We start from the raw sequence: 17,170 nt of genomic DNA on the forward strand, positions 1-17,170 counted from the left end.
GCGTCTGTATTCAGTCTGCTGATGCTCTGTCTGCACATCGTCTCACCTTTGATTTGTCGCGCAGCGCCGTGTCGCCAGAGTCGCGCAGTCTAGCCGCTATTGTGCGCACCTGGATGAGGACTGCTGTGAAGCTGCGTCTGCTGGACCCGACGGGTAACAATTATAAAATCAGTTTCTTTGAGGTATGATCATGCATTCACTCTCCGGCCTGCGTCATGTACTTTCACCCCAAAATGAAATGTGTAGATATAAAATGCGTGCAAAAAAAAAATATATATATATATATTTTTCTCAGTTATAATTCTGATTAGTTAATGATTTCTGTAATGTAAAATAACTTTTTATATTTTTTTTGCATTAAAATAATGAGAAGTGGGATGTACAGGGGGTATTAGCCTACTGTATATCACCCAGACATGTTCTTGACAGGCTTTATGGCATTTCACATGTTTTTCTTTGATTGCATTGTTACTTGATTCTAAGTGATTAATTGCCGTATTAATTACCAAAATGAAACGTTTTAGAACACTCTCTCTGCAAATGTGCTAAAATAGGTCTTTGTTTACATATTTGGACATTGATCTGTACAAGAAAATGTTTTTCTTTTTCATTAGGTCATTGATGCCAAATGGCATGTATAATATGTAATAAACATGATTCCTTCTTCATTTTAAAAGTGTGCTATTTTTGGACATACATACAGTAGAGGCTTTAAAATAAACTGGGATTAGGTGGAAAAGTAGCTTGCAGCTAATATGCAAAATCAGCATTAGGCAGTTAATAATTCACAAAATATGTTTGAAAATGAGCAAACTGATATTAATACATAAGGTTTTAGAACTGTATACCCACACACACACAACTGCACTACAGAACTGTATATCATGATTTTGTTCTTTAAACAGAGCGTCACACTGCCTTTTATTAATCTCACGTTGTTGTTGGAATCTTTCACAATTTATTTAACGACAAAGTTATTTTGGGAACATGTAAATCACATGCTGATGCACATCAATACACATCTGATCTCTTCGTCTGATATAGCAAGAAAATCAGTTTTCCTAGCATTTCACACAGTGCTCTATTTTAAGTACACAAACGATGCTTTCTGAGGGGGTCGCTTGGCTACGCATTTGGTGAATGTATATTGTATTAAAGAAATAAATACTTACCAGTAAATCAACTTTTTAGTGGCTAATTCTTCTAGCTCATAGAAAAACCCTTGTACAGTCTGATATACATTATGAAAAGCTGTACAGCTGAATTATAATTAAAATAAGGACGCTTTTATTTTTTAATTATGTTGATATAAATATATATTTATATATACTTTTTTGTCAAAATATATGATCGAGGAGACAAGAAACACACATCTCAACACGGACGTTATAAATAAGTGTCCAGGGTGTATCTGTGGCCCGGTCAGCGGCAGCCACATCCCTCCACCACCATCTCCTGATAGTTTTTCAGCACCACCCTGTCCGTCTCGTCCAGGTAGAGCATGGAGATTGCACTGAGCTCGGTGGGAACGCAGCAGGCCTTGGGAATGTTGGTGTTTACCGAGTTCACTAGCGTCTGCACAATAGCGTGATTGGTGGAGTTCAGGTGATCGGCCAAAGGGAACGGACACTCCCCGTGACAGTAGTACGCCTGATATCCGGGCGGCGCCACGATCCAGTCGTTCCAGCCCACGTCGCTGAAGTCCACATAAAGCGCGTGCCGCCGACAGTTTCGGTTGCGCTTGCGACCTCTTTGCTTTGGGCTGCGCTTCGCTCGCCGCGTCAGCGGGTGACTTTTGCCGTCGTGCCCGAACGTGACCAGCAGCGGGCGAAGCTGGTTCCAGTCTTCATCCGGAAGCGGATGCAAGGAGCGACTTACGCGTACATGGCGTCCCTGGTGACGTGAGGTTGGGTTCAGGGGCACCACCTCCACGGCCAGGCCATGATTGGAGCTCTTGTCGCGGGTCCAGCGCAGCACAGCGAGACTCACGTCGAAGCTCTCCCATCGGGTCGTGTTGTGGCGCACCAGTCGAGTGTCCAGCAGCTGCGTGATGAGCTGCCCGGCCCGCGGGGGCTTCAGCACCTCGTATATGTTTATCCGGTGGAGACCGTCGTCTCCCGTGGGTTGGGGATCTGAGATTGCATCATCTGTCTGTTGCCTGTAGATACGAAGCTCTGCGGTAGAAATGAGTTCTTCCTCTGGGACACTGCTGAGATTGAAGACGAAGCGCAGAGGAGTCTCCGGTGAGCCGTCTGACTGCAGCTCTTCCATGTGCTCTAGAGGAGGAAAATCAGAGGACAGCTCAAGAAACTGGTAGAAGGTACACTATTATGACCCAGTTTTTGAAATGATACAGTAGCAAATTCTTATTAGGCATCCTAACTGTGATACTTTGGATCAAAAAATACTCTAATGTATCAGTTTTCTCAAATTATATTTATGGTTTGGTTCAAACCTTACATTTAGATTTAATATAGTGCTGTCAAACGATTAATCGCATCCAAAATAAAAGTTTAATATGTGTGTGCACTGTGCATATTTATTATGTATATATAAATACACACAAATGCATGTATACATTTCAGAAAAATAGGTTATGTTTATATATTAAATATATTTATTTATAATCTAAATTATATGAATATTAACATAGACATGTAAATACGTGTAAATATTTTCAAAAATATATACTGTATGTGTGTATTTATATATACATAATAAATATATTCAGTCTGCTGATGCTCTGTCTGCACATCGTCTCACCTTTGATTTGTCGCGCAGCGCCGTGTCGCCAGAGTCGCGCAGTCTAGCCGCTATTGTGCGCACCTGGATGAGGACTGCTGTGAAGCTGCGTCTGCTGGACCCGACGGGTAACAATTATAAAATCAGTTTCTTTGAGGTATGATCATGCATTCACTCTCCGGCCTGCGTCATGTACTTTCACCCCAAAATGAAATGTGTAGATATAAAATGCGTGCAAAAAAAAAATATATATATATATATTTTTCTCAGTTATAATTCTGATTAGTTAATGATTTCTGTAATGTAAAATAACTTTTTATATTTTTTTTGCATTAAAATAATGAGAAGTGGGATGTACAGGGGGTATTAGCCTACTGTATATCACCCAGACATGTTCTTGACAGGCTTTATGGCATTTCACATGTTTTTCTTTGATTGCATTGTTACTTGATTCTAAGTGATTAATTGCCGTATTAATTACCAAAATGAAACGTTTTAGAACACTCTCTCTGCAAATGTGCTAAAATAGGTCTTTGTTTACATATTTGGACATTGATCTGTACAAGAAAATGTTTTTCTTTTTCATTAGGTCATTGATGCCAAATGGCATGTATAATATGTAATAAACATGATTCCTTCTTCATTTTAAAAGTGTGCTATTTTTGGACATACATACAGTAGAGGCTTTAAAATAAACTGGGATTAGGTGGAAAAGTAGCTTGCAGCTAATATGCAAAATCAGCATTAGGCAGTTAATAATTCACAAAATATGTTTGAAAATGAGCAAACTGATATTAATACATAAGGTTTTAGAACTGTATACCCACACACACACAACTGCACTACAGAACTGTATATCATGATTTTGTTCTTTAAACAGAGCGTCACACTGCCTTTTATTAATCTCACGTTGTTGTTGGAATCTTTCACAATTTATTTAACGACAAAGTTATTTTGGGAACATGTAAATCACATGCTGATGCACATCAATACACATCTGATCTCTTCGTCTGATATAGCAAGAAAATCAGTTTTCCTAGCATTTCACACAGTGCTCTATTTGAAGTACACAAACGATGCTTTCTGAGGGGGTCGCTTGGCTACGCATTTGGTGAATGTATATTGTATTAAAGAAATAAATACTTACCAGTAAATCAACTTTTTAGTGGCTAATTCTTCTAGCTCATAGAAAAACCCTTGTACAGTCTGATATACATTATGAAAAGCTGTACAGCTGAATTATAATTAAAATAAGGACGCTTTTATTTTTTAATTATGTTGATATAAATATATATTTATATATACTTTTTTGTCAAAATATATGATCGAGGAGACAAGAAACACACATCTCAACACGGACGTTATAAATAAGTGTCCAGGGTGTATCTGTGGCCCGGTCAGCGGCAGCCACATCCCTCCACCACCATCTCCTGATAGTTTTTCAGCACCACCCTGTCCGTCTCGTCCAGGTAGAGCATGGAGATTGCACTGAGCTCGGTGGGAACGCAGCAGGCCTTGGGAATGTTGGTGTTTACCGAGTTCACTAGCGTCTGCACAATAGCGTGATTGGTGGAGTTCAAGTGATCGGCCAAAGGGAACGGACACTCCCCGTGACAGTAGTACGCCTGATATCCGGGCGGCGCCACGATCCAGTCGTTCCAGCCCACGTCGCTGAAGTCCACATAAAGCGCGTGCCGCCGACAGTTTCGGTTGCGCTTGCGACCTCTTTGCTTTGGGCTGCGCTTCGCTCGCCGCGTCAGCGGGTGACTTTTGCCGTCGTGCCCGAACGTGACCAGCAGCGGGCGAAGCTGGTTCCAGTCTTCTTCCGGAAGCGGATGCAAGGAGCGACTTACGCGTACGTGGAGTCCCTGGTGAAGCGAGGTTGGGTTCAGGGGCACCACCTCCACGGCCAGGCCATGATTGGAGCTCTTGTCGCGGGTCCAGCGCAGCACAGCGAGACTCACGTCGAAGCTCTCCCATCGGGTCGTGTTGTGGCGCACCAGTCGAGTGTCCAGCAGCTGCGTGATGAGCTGCCCGGCCCGCGGGGGCTTCAGCACCTCGTATATGTTTATCCGGTGGAGACCGTCGTCTCCCGTGGGTTGGGGATCTGAGATTGCATCATCTGTCTGTTGCCTGTAGATACGAAGCTCTGCGGTAGAAATGAGTTCTTCCTCTGGGACGCTGCTGAGATTGAAGACGAAGCGCAGAGGAGTCTCCGGTGAGCCGTCTGACTGCAGCTCTTCCATGTGCTCTAGAGGAGGAAAATCAGAGGACAGCTCAAGAAACTGGTAGAAGGTACACTATTATGACCCAGTTTTTGAAATGATACAGTAGCAAATTCTTATTAGGCATCCTAACTGTGATACTTTGGATCAAAAAATACTCTAATGTATCAGTTTTCTCAAATTATATTTATGGTTTGGTTCAAACCTTACATTTAGATTTAATATAGTGCTGTCAAACGATTAATCGCATCCAAAATAAAAGTTTAATATGTGTGTGCACTGTGCATATTTATTATGTATATATAAATACACACAAATGCATGTATACATTTCAGAAAAATAGGTTATGTTTATATATTAAATATATTTATTTATAATCTAAATTATATGAATATTAACATAGACATGTAAATACGTGTAAATATTTTCAAAAATATATACTGTATGTGTGTATTTATATATACATAATAAATATACACAGAACACACACAAGTATTATGCAAACAAAAACTTTTATTTTGTATGCGATTAATCGTTTGACAGCACCAATTTAATATAAACAAAAACTAAATTAGTTATAATATGCTATAGCTATAATTTTCTAGTTTTAGTTTACTTACTATAAAAATTGTGATGTCACACACAAAAACACCAGCAGAAAATGATAAAAAACCCACAATTTCTTGCAGTCAGTAAATCTAGTCATTATATGATCTGCACATCAACACTAAAATACTATTTAAACAAAATTGTCTATTTTAATTTTCTGAGGATTGTTCAAAGAAAACTGAACTGAACAAACATGGTTTAAACCAGAATCCATGATTTTCGTTTATTTGAGTAAAATGCTCTTTGAATAAATGACACAGTCATTTTAGGTTTTTGAAGTGTTACATGAAGGTAACACTTTATTTTAATGTCTCCTTGTTACACATGTTACATGTACTTACTATTATAATAACACTTAATTGTGCATAATTACATGCAAGTAACCCTAAGCCAAACCCTATCCCTAACCATACCGTAAGTACATGTCGTTTTTTTAATATTACTCAGTACTTAAATGTATAATTACATTGTAACAAGGACGCCTTAAAATAAAGTGTAACCAACATGAATACTATGAACACAATTATCTACTATAATGATACCTAGCATTAATTACAATGTAATTCAATACATTGTAGAGATGCAAAGTAATACATGCTAATGCACTGATGCTCAACCTACAGATTTTCAAGCAATATTACCAATATTGGAAAACATTTCATATCAATTCCTGTTATTTCACTCTTTCCATATTACACGGCTCCTACTTGGTTTTGATTGGTCAGTCATGGCAGTCAAATCAGAATTGCTGTCTAGAATAAAACTGTATTACGGATCTCTCATCCAGGTAACTAGTTTCCTACATCTCCAACTTTTATATCTCTCATATCACTCTCTTTCTCTCATTTTGACTTTAAAATTACTTTATTGAACAGATGGCTATAAACTCGGGAGTCTCCACTGAAAGCATCATTCAGAAGAATAAGAAACTGATAGAAGACTCACAGAGTTGCATGAGAGAGGACGTCAAGTAACTTAATACAGATATCAATATTGTAATAATATTGCTGCCATGTTTGTCTTGTCTCTAGGTGAATTGTTTTTAGCATTGTAGTGGATATTTCCTCTTACCAGAATCTATAAGATTGTTCTCAAATCATTTAGTATTTAATTTAATCATTTAATAATTCATATATTTATTCATTTAGTATTGATCCAAATAATAACATGTATCAAAGAGCTGATTTAGCTTTTGTTTACAGTTAAATTAAGTTGTAAACAGCCCAAAAAAATCATATTTGTCATATTGACCAACATGTTTATGTCTGGTGACTCTAGCAATGCACTCTTATTTTCAGTGGTATCCACTCCACTTATTCCTTGTCCATTTTTCAATGTAGCTGAATCTCTCAACTCTTACTCATTTGTATGCAGGTAAAAAGAAAAGTAAAATAACAAGAATAAACTGTTTAACTATGCTGATGGCCTTCTATCATCTTGATACTTAATGTGTATTTTTCTGAAGCCTTCTGGGAATTCTGTCCGCCTAAGAGACCGCATTGCTGGCAACAGGATTTTATTTAGAAATCTGTAGAGTAGCATTAAAAATAATTGCATGCTGAGAAAAGTCCCTCGACAGGATGCACATGACAAAGTGTGGTGGTGCAGAGACTTTTTAAATGTTGGGTTGAGTCTGCATTTGTCAAGTGCCACCGTCTCCGCTGTCTTACCTTCATGATGGAATCCTCTCACAGTGTTTGCGCGACTCGTGGACCTTTCGGGATAATCGAAGCTCGCGTCGTGGGCTCCGGCATCTTCGGCCTCCCCTGACTGCAGGCGATACAGGTCCAGCAGATATTGGGGCACCACAGCCGAGTAGCTGGGTCGCGGTCGCTTCTGCAGCCCAAACATGTGCAGCAGCGTGGCTTCAAAGTCCCGCAGCAGTTCATGACTCTGACCCAGGTGCTGAGCCGACGCTTTCTTCTTCCCTTCCTCGGGTATTAGACTAGCATTGCTGCTCTCTCCCAGTAGGACTTGGCATAATAAAATGACCATCAGCATTCGATTACCAGGAATCATGATGTCTCTGGTGGGCAATTTCGGGAAGCAGAAGAGAAAAGCAAGACTTCAATGAAAGATGTTTGACTCCCCATTGTCACCTTGCTTTCAATAATTAAACTGGATACCGTTAAAATGTCATTGACATTTAGGTCAGAAACATACTTTACGCAAGTTCTCGAAGGCAGAATGCTTGGTCAATGATTTGCAAGTATGTGGTCCTGTTACAGACCTCCGTACTCAAGGGGGCGACAAGGCATCCTTCAAATGTCTGCGTCATTAGACTATATGCGTTATTATTCAAGTTATTATTTTTACTTCTACTAACATTCCCAGCAACATTCCCTTTAAAGTGTCGCTCCACCAAGAGAGTAGTTGAACTAAAAGTACAAGAAATGCTTCTGACATGTTTCAAATTGCAACAAGACACAACATTGAGCTTACGTAGCTATACTGGAAAAATATATTTCAGGATTTCACTCTGAAATTGCTTACGAATTTCACAGATAATTACAAAGAAGTGGCAAGTAACACATTAAACTTAAAGAAAAGAGAGAACCGAAAACAAAATTTGGTTGAGTAACAATTTTCACTCTAGTAAATGCCATTACTTTCACAACTAATTACAAAGAATTAGCATGCTGTTACACTTTGATGTAGAAAGACAGATTTTCTTGTAAAATGTTCTCCAATAATCTTTGTTTGCTTTATATACTAACAGTGTTGAAGTGTTTGGGTTTGCGTAGAGTATGTTTTAGACCTTATTTATTCCAGATAACTGCTATAAAAATTAAAAATCTGTATATAACGGCATAATGAACAAAGGTTAGTAGTTTTGGGGGTCATTTGCCAAAAATAAATAAATCTAATTAAATGTCATCATTTACGCACTCTCATGTCATTTCAACCCTGTGTGACTTCCTTTGGACTCCACTGACTTATATTTTTGGGTCCCCAAAAAACCTTTATAAAACATTTGTTTTCTTAGTGTGAAGAACATTTTAATATTTTAATTTATTTTTCCACTATAAAGAAAAATATTTGTGCAATGGAAAGCTTCCATAGATGTTCTCCATGCAACCACAGATGCCAAAGAGAACCTTTAGTTTTAAGAGTGTTATGGACATATTTTCCAAAATATCTTCTTCTGTGTTCCACAAAAGGCATTTTGTAATGGTTTGGAATGACATTAGGGTGAGTAAATGATGATATAATTTTCATTTTTGAGGATAACTATCCCTTTAAGGGCCGAAGCAAACTACAGTTTGTTAGTCAAAACCGATGTCAAACAAGGACAGCAACCTACAATTTTCAAGTGCTTGCACCGCAACATAAAAAAGCTGAACGCAAAACTCCTTATTGACCACTGTTTTTGTAAAGAATGACTAAGCCTTTTAATTTGCTCCAAATATGTAACAACCCTGTCACACGATTAGGACTGGATAGGCGTGGTCCACTTACCGACAGAAAATAAAGCATGGGAAAACAGTCCATGTTTGTCGAGAGCTGATACAGGACGAGCTCCTCAAGTGAATGTTACGTGGTCCTGGAAGGCTGTTTGAGAACTGCGGTGAGATTCCTTTCCTGAAATACAAGGGTGTATTTGCCAATTAATATTTCAAGTAATCCGATTACAGCAAACATTTCAGAATAAGCATGGCATGATTTCACTAAAACCAAAATGCAAGTTTGGGCCAGACTGACATCTTAAAGCAACTAAAATGCTGCTTGTAATTGAGCACTGATAACGTGTTGCACAAGACGGCCAGGTGTGAACACCTGAAAAGATGGCAATTCCATTTACATACGAATAGAGGTTCGTTTGTCAACAAAGGGATCTCAGACTGCCTCTTTTATTGACGGTCTTTTAAAAAGCCTTCCTAAAGAGTCTTTAAAAATCCCCCAACCCAGATTGGCCATACAAGCGGCACCATCCTGGTCCAACACCGTGATTTGTTAGAACCCAAATATGTAGCTACCTAATTTGTGCCAAAAGCAGAATGGATTTAAAGAGATATCTTCATTGCAACCACCATGCAACTCCACAAATGAGATTTTCAACGATTCATTTGAGAACAGAGTAACTGCACTAATAACAATCACAAGTGCTTTGTGAAAGGTCTTAGGTCATCACTGAATCCACAGCTGAACTCAATAGTTGAGCGTAGCAACGCATGCATTTGGTCATTTCTTGGACTTAGTTCCACTGGACCAAGTCCAACCATTACAACAGGAATGATGCATTTTAACAAGAACACGTGTGTGTGTGTGGTCATGAGAGTTATTTCTCTCTCTCCGTCTTCACAGTTGTTACACTAGCGTGGCTTGCGGTGTGATTCTTGACTGATCTACCGAAGCACAGTGTTAGATTCTTAACAGAAGGCCAGTGGTTTTTAGATTAATAAAATCTGCTGTTTGAACGACAGTGCAGCTAGCGCAGCTATTCAAACAGTTTGTTAGGTCGAGAGCAAACCATAAAAATTAGTGTTACTAAAAGACTTTAATCAGCCATGCCAGAAAACATGTAACAAAGCACAAACAATTGGTTTCTTCAGACCACCTACACTTGTTTAAAAGCCTACAGATACTGCCCTAAATATTTACAGAATCCCTGTTTGAAGACGGAGTGCAGTGCATGTGCTTTTGTGCAGAGTGGGTTTTATAGTGCAGCTTGCTTCCTTTAATTTGGCAGAGTCGTTTAAATCTCACAGTGCTCTAACCCTGCTTAATGAGATTAGGTTATGCACGTGGTTCTTCAGATGTGTATGGGGGAGTAAGTTACCACAGTAACAGCCAATGTTAAGATCTAACCTCTGACAAGTTTAATTCAGAAATCAAATCTGGAGATCCAAGCAGCATTCTGTCCATTTGGAAAATGAGAGACAGCTTAAGGAAAGTAGCCTATAGCCTGCAGTGCACTCACTAAAGTTCATGGATATGCACGATGTAGAATCTGTATTGCACTGACACAATCTCTAGACCAGGGTCCTCCAAGTTATTGTTTGATCTCAAACGAATTTGCATGGAAAACAACAACAAAACAACAGAAATATGCATTTACGTGAATGAGAATATTAAGTTCAAGATAAGAATGCAAGTAAAGTTTTCATCTAAATGTGTCATTGTACCTCCGTCTATCAAAAGCAATGATTTTGTAATGGTTTTGAATATCATACCAAAGCATGCAAATACAGTATTATAGTAATATAAGCACACTATTACATTAATCAAGAACCATTTTCTTGGCCTGAAAAAGGTTCAAAACCTCTGCTCTAGTCTAGACAACATTTGTTGATCTGTAATCATCAGTGGACTATTTGACGACAGCTTTTGCAACAGCGTTTACTTTTTAATACGTAGGCTATGTGGTATGAAAAGATATTTAGGCGATATCTTGTTTCTTCTGTTTGTTTTTTTTTGGCTTTCTTGAACTAAAGATAAACATCCCTGCCAAGTGACTCATGGGTTGTGTCTCTTTATGTCATAATGTACCTCATAAAACCTTTCAGACGTGTTCTTATGCTTGACTGAGTGCCATCACTCTTCACTACAACTCATTTCAGACAAAGTACGAGTCTTCAAAACATTCGTGGAGGTCAAATATACTAGCTCAGTTGCACACTGGAGACCGGTTTCACGTAACTTATCAAATCAAATGAAGGACACAGCTATTGTTTTTAATGCCAACACCGTAAACACTGCATAAGCCAGTGTATAGAGTTAGGAATGCGTTAGAATTGGATTTGAAACCAGTTTACGTTCTACGCAGAAACCAGAGATTCGGAACACGCAAAATGTAGAATTTTGTTGTAGATTCCAAAAACTCGATATAAAAGTGAATCTTATGCGTTGCTCGGTACTATCCAAACAAAATATACCACCGTCATGATTTAGGCCACGTAGGCTACTCCAAATAAAAATGTACACTCTAAAAAATGCTGGGTTAAATACAACCCAATTGCTGGGTTTGTCCCTATTTTACCCAGCACTGGGTTGTATTTAACCCAGCATTTTTTAGAGTGTACAGACGTGGTATTAGCCACCACATTAAAACAGAATTAAAACAGAATGTCAGTTATGTCTGAATGAAATGCCTACTGGTACATTTGGAGCAGATGTGGAAGCTCTCATCCACTCCTCCTGTGAGTGCGCGGTCAGGTGCCTGAGCAATGCGTTGGTGGTTCTAAACTTGCAAAAAAACATTAAAACATTGAATCTATTCGGTAAGCATAGACTAAAATATTAAATCCGGTGTAAAATTCCCAATACAATTTGACAAAGCAGAACGCTCCAGTATTCGGTGTGCACAGCTTTGTTGAATATTTGCGTCTGGAGACGTGAAGACAGCTTTGTGGAATATAATGGGAGCGTCGCCTTCAGAGAACACAGGGCGTAAAAGACGCGCAAAATGGCCAAAACGAGTGTCATTGGGCCTCAGATACGGCATAAATCAATTCATGCTAAGACCATATCGAAGCACCGTGCATGGTGACATGCCAACTTACCATTGGTAGAGATGCGCACGGTATTCCTGGATGAGAAGACGGTCAAACTGAGTTTTGAAGAAGTTCACCTCACGTAACAAAAGTCCAAGCCCGAAGCGAATGTTTTGATCATTAGTTCCGCATCACGTAGAAGAAACCAACTGAGTCCAATGCGAACGCGGATCTCTGTAGCTCCAACCAAGAATAGCCGAGCACGGAGAACATCGCCGACTGATCCCGCATCCAGTTCTCCAGGCAGTTTTTATGCGACCGCCCTGCCTCCTCCCCTACTCTCTCAACCCACCGCTCTTCACCCAGCACCTCTGATAAACCCCAGAGAACGCAAACACACAAGATCTATTTCCTTCTTTAAGTTACATGCATGCACTGCAACACCACACTGTGCATGGAGACCGCGGTCTCTTCTGGAGTGTGTAATCAGCGCGCTGGCAAGCACATGCAATCTTATTTATTTTTTTCCCTTCTTCCAGGGATGTCATCACATGAGTTGACCACACTTGCATAGAGAAGGAAAAGATGTTTATTTGAGTCACAGAAGAATAAACCAAGTAATAAGGTTAAAATAAAACTGAGCTACTCTCAGAGGCGGACAGTAACTAAGTACATTTACTTGAGTATTGTACTTAAGTACACTTTTTGTGTATCGGTACTTTACTTGAGTATTATTTTTTTCTGGGAACTTATGACTTTAACTTCACTACATTTGAAAGACAAATATTGTACTTTTCACTCCACTACATTTCTATGAAGGTCCTCGAAGTAGAAAGTCGTTACTCTGTAGCAGCTTTGAAAGTCAGTGGCTGATTTCTTTCTTCTCTAAAACGTGACTTTCTTTTTTTTTTCAGACAGTTTATCAGTAATCACTCTTGTAGGGCTACATGAAGAGATTTCTCCACATTTTTTGAACATTGACCAGTTGCAAATGTGATATTTATTTACAACAATTCAATAATAGGAAGTTAATATTGTGGTATATATTAGACACAATATTGTCTGATTTTGCTAAATTGTGTAAGTGAAAATATTACCTATAAAGCCACAGAAGAACTGTTGTGCATCTCCTAATAAAACACAATAGGTGTTGGACTTGAAGCAGCACTGCACAGACTGTTCTGTGTGTGACATCAAAGTACAGCGAGAGCGATTAGACAGCATTTTATAATTTTTGTTTTGATTTCAAATAAGTCTTGCTGTTTTGCTTTTTTGTTAAAGCAGTGTTGCTGCTGTAAAGTTGTACATCTACAGTTGTGTTGCTGTGTTTTTAAGCAGGTTTGATTTTTCTTTCTTTCTTATCACTCTGTATTTACAGGATTTCACTGTCCACTCTGTTCAAATGTGGATGAATGGCTACACATAGATGTGTGCACACACTGTCAGAGCTGTGTGAGATCACTACCATCCTGCTTTTGTGGGGGTGGGTAGGGGTGTTAATTTTTTCCCCCATAGGTTTTTAACATTCTAAAAGCTCTTTATTCCAAAGAATACTACAAGCTAGTCAGTGTATTCAGTAGGTGTAATGTATTCTAAGTTGCTTCAGAAGTATTGCAAGTATTACGTACAACAATAAACATTTTTTGTTTTTTGTGCATTGACATAAAAAAGAAAATTAACTTTTGGTACTTAAGTACTTTTAAAAGCAAGTACTTCTGTACTTTTACTTAAGTAAAAATCTGTCTTTACAACTTTTACTTGTAATGGAGTAATATTTGACCAGCAGTATCTGTACTTTCACTCAAGTAATGGAGTTGAGTACTTTGTCCGCCTCTGGCTACTCTCAAAAGTAAAAGTTCTTCAATATGGTTCTCTGCAGCGCCACAGGTTCAGAAAAGAACATACTTTGGACTGTATAATGGGATAGTTTATTGGACAAATTGTTCAAACGTTCTTCACATCAGTGTATTGGTTTAATAGATGTTTTTATAGAAAGCTAAACAAACAAACAAATAAATTGTCTTTGTGGAAACCCAGCAAACAAGGAATGTTCTCAGAACTTTTTGGCAAGATTTTGGCAAGATTCTGTCAAAGTTCTTTAGTAATGTTCATAGAATGTTTATATTGTCTGCATAAACTGCATAGAATTTTTATATATTCATCTAAAGTTTTTTTCAGAGAACATTCGAAAATATCATTCCCATTATGTACATACATTTTAAAATTGAATGTTTCCTTGATTTTTGCATTTCCCCCAAAATTTCTTTAAAACATTTTTTTTAAACTGGACCTTTTTAATTTTCAGAGAACATTTGGAAATAATATTTTTATAATTTTTAGAACATTAGAAAAACATTTTTTTAGAATATAGGCCTATATTTTTGTTAGCTGGAAAGCAGGAGTCTCTTCACATTACTCTCACATAAGTGTATATTGAAGGGATGTTGCCTGAAATAAAGTCATAATATTTAAAGTTTTCAAGCCTAATAACTTGTTGAAATCACTGTGTAGTGAGCACTGTCATGTTGTGATGGAGATCAGTGAATGTTTCCTATTAATGCCCGGAAGCCTTCTCCGTTTGACCTCCTGCCCCTATAATAACAATTAACCCTCAGTGTGTGAAGAAGCACTCGCAGACACCCTCATTACCATATTATTTACCTGTCTGGCTCAGGCGCTTTGAGTCACAAGGCGATAAAGTGCCACACTCCCCCAAACCCACCTTCTGCTTCCTTAGTAAAGGAAATGTCATCAAATGTTTGGAGAAACATTTTTGATGGAAAGTAAACATGAAATCAAAATTCCAAATTGACCTTGTTGACATTTAAATACAAATTCTCAGACTTATCTGTACAAGATTACACTTTCAACTTCAGCTGACGTCACTAAGCCCTTGATCTTATTTTTGAACATCTTTGTCCATTTTGGTATGAAAAGGAACTTTTAATGACCCAACCAATGTCAAATTTTTAACAACTTTAAAACACTTGTGACTGTTACACCCCTTTGGACGTTTTGTTGTGTTTTCATCCCTCATGTGCTCCATTTGACCTAGTTTCTGTTTCCACTTGATTTGCCTCTCTTAGTTCCTTGTGCCCATATTTGGTTATGTTCCGGTTCCTGTTCTCGTTATGTCATTATTAGTTCATCCTCCTCACCTGCCTGTCCCTCGTCAAGCTCCCCTTTATTAAGTCAAGTCTGTGCATTCTGTGTTGTCCAGTGTTAAAGTTGAGTTGTGCGTGTGTTACCAGGCTACCTTTTGTGGATTCCTTCTATGTGCATTATATTAAAGATTATTCTTCTTCATCTTCGTCATGCATTTCTCACACCACACCGCACTGTGACAGAACACTGGACCTAAAAGGAAAGTATAGTGGCGATCTACCCCTGCATTTTGTTCATCAATTTTTTTTAAGTGTTTCAGTTAGTTTATTTTTGTTTGTTTCATGGATATCGCATTCATTAATGTTGCGCCAAGGAGGGGCAACACATGGATAAATGGACGGACAGTCTTTGTGTTTCAAAACGGCCGTATCCTGGAGGAGTATGTTAAGGAGTTTCTCAACACCTGCCACCATGCCAGCTGCGACGACATCTGTTTGATGGTGGGATTTTGGTGTGGTCTGGACGATGATATCCGCTTCGTCATGCCCAGGGGAAATGCGGATTTAAATGTAAGCTGGACCCTCAAGAAGTACATCAATTTCTGTATGAATGTAGCCTGTAACATCAGAGTCCAGCCACACCTCGCAGACGTCTTGCAGCCAGACCCAGAGCCCAGCCCACCATCACCCCGCTGCGTGGCGCTAAAGCCAGAGCCCACCGCTGATGGAGAGCCAGAGCCCGCTGAGACCGATGAGTCATCACCAGAGAGAGAGACCATGCTGAGGATCGCCCCAGAGCCTGTGACGTCAGACCAGGTGCGAGAGCCGGCTACAGAGCTCACCACGGGGGAGAGCATCAAGGACAGCAAGAGTGTGGAGGGAAGCTCTGCCCACTGGACCATGGCTGAGGGTGAGCTGAGCTCAGTGGACTTTAATTGGGATATATATGCAGACATGCCCCCTCTTCTCCTGCCTTAGTCTAAACTCTCTGCCTGCCCTGAAACATCAGTCTACCCTGAACCCTCTGTCAGTCCTGTTTTGGATATGGAGGCCATTTGTGAACTCTCTGCCTGCCCTGAATTATCTATCTGCCCTGAACTGTCTGCCAATGGGACAGCGACCACGGAGGTCATTCCCCTGTCTGCTACGCTTCTGGTGTTGGGAGTCACTATCTGGTGTGTGTGTGTGTGGGCAGCACACACCATCCCTGAAAAAACGGGGGCTCACAAATTCCCGCCCACCCTCCCTCTCCTGCCTCCTCCTGTCATCCCTGCCTCAGCTACGCCACCGCTGACTCCCGTCAGCCCCTCTGCTCACCTTCAGCCCACCATATGTGCGCTGGATTCGCCGCGGGTCTGCCAGTCTCCATCGGCGTCGTGGCTGGAGAATCCCTTGTCTCCGCCTCCAGCCTCGGAGTCCCGGACTCCGCCTCGGCCCTTCGACCCAGCGGCTCCACCATGGCTCTTAGCTTCTTCCTCTCTGCCATGGCCCGTCAGTCCACTGTCTCTGCTGGGCTCCCTCGTCCCTCCTGCTCCGCCTTGGTCTATCGGCGACCATCTGCCGCCTTGGGACTCCACTCCTCTAGCTACACCTTGTCCCTCTGGATCTGTCAGGCTCCTCCTTCCCTCTGGCTCCACCTTGGTCCTCTGTCGCTCCGGCTCCTCTACGGCCTTCCGAATCCCCGCCTCCGCCTCGGTCGCCGGCGCTATCTGCTCCGCCTTGGCCCTCCGGATCCTCCTCGTCGCCCTGGTTCATCGACTCTCTGTCTCCGCCTCGGGCTCCTCCTCCACCTGCTCCGCCACCGTCGGTCGGCCCCTTGGAGTCGTTAGCCCTTCCTCCACCATGGCTCCTCCCTCCATCGGTTCCACCGTGGGCCGCCATCATGGCTACGGCCTGGGTCTCGCCTGGCTCCTCCTGCTCCAAGTCCCTCCTATCTTCTCCCTGGCTCCTCCCTCCATCAGATCCGCCCTGGCTCCTCCTGTTTCCTCCATGGCTCCTACCTCTGTCTGATCCACCCTGGCACCTCCTGTTTCCTCCATGGCTCCTCCCTCCGTCA

The 17,170-nt window shown here is 40.5% G+C and overlaps 2 protein-coding genes across 2 annotated transcripts; both read right to left on the bottom strand.

Moving 5' to 3' along the window:
* Positions 1 to 913: 913 nt before the first annotated feature.
* On the bottom strand, positions 914 to 2,934 carry LOC107565007 (bone morphogenetic protein 4-like). Its single transcript, XM_016250191.1, has 3 exons — positions 2,918 to 2,934; positions 2,764 to 2,854; positions 914 to 2,325 (listed from the first exon to the last, which is right to left on the bottom strand). Exons 1-3 carry the CDS (start codon positions 2,932 to 2,934, stop codon positions 1,423 to 1,425), a joined length of 1,011 nt encoding a protein of 336 aa, XP_016105677.1. The 3' UTR covers positions 914 to 1,422.
* Positions 2,935 to 3,798: 864 nt separating this feature from the next.
* LOC107565000 (bone morphogenetic protein 4-like) lies at positions 3,799 to 12,305 on the bottom strand. Its single transcript, XM_016250184.1, has 4 exons — positions 12,080 to 12,305; positions 9,036 to 9,158; positions 7,247 to 7,602; positions 3,799 to 4,993 (listed from the first exon to the last, which is right to left on the bottom strand). The coding sequence occupies exons 3-4, from the start codon at positions 7,593 to 7,595 to the stop codon at positions 4,140 to 4,142; spliced, it is 1,203 nt and encodes a 400-aa protein (XP_016105670.1). The 5' UTR covers positions 7,596 to 7,602; positions 9,036 to 9,158; positions 12,080 to 12,305; the 3' UTR covers positions 3,799 to 4,139.
* Positions 12,306 to 17,170: the final 4,865 nt, after the last annotated feature.

The sequence above is a fragment of the Sinocyclocheilus grahami genome, unplaced genomic scaffold (assembly GCF_001515645.1).
Source record: "Sinocyclocheilus grahami isolate Dianchi unplaced genomic scaffold, SAMN03320097.WGS_v1.1 scaffold973.1, whole genome shotgun sequence".
Classification (NCBI taxonomy): Eukaryota; Metazoa; Chordata; class Actinopteri; order Cypriniformes; family Cyprinidae; genus Sinocyclocheilus; species Sinocyclocheilus grahami.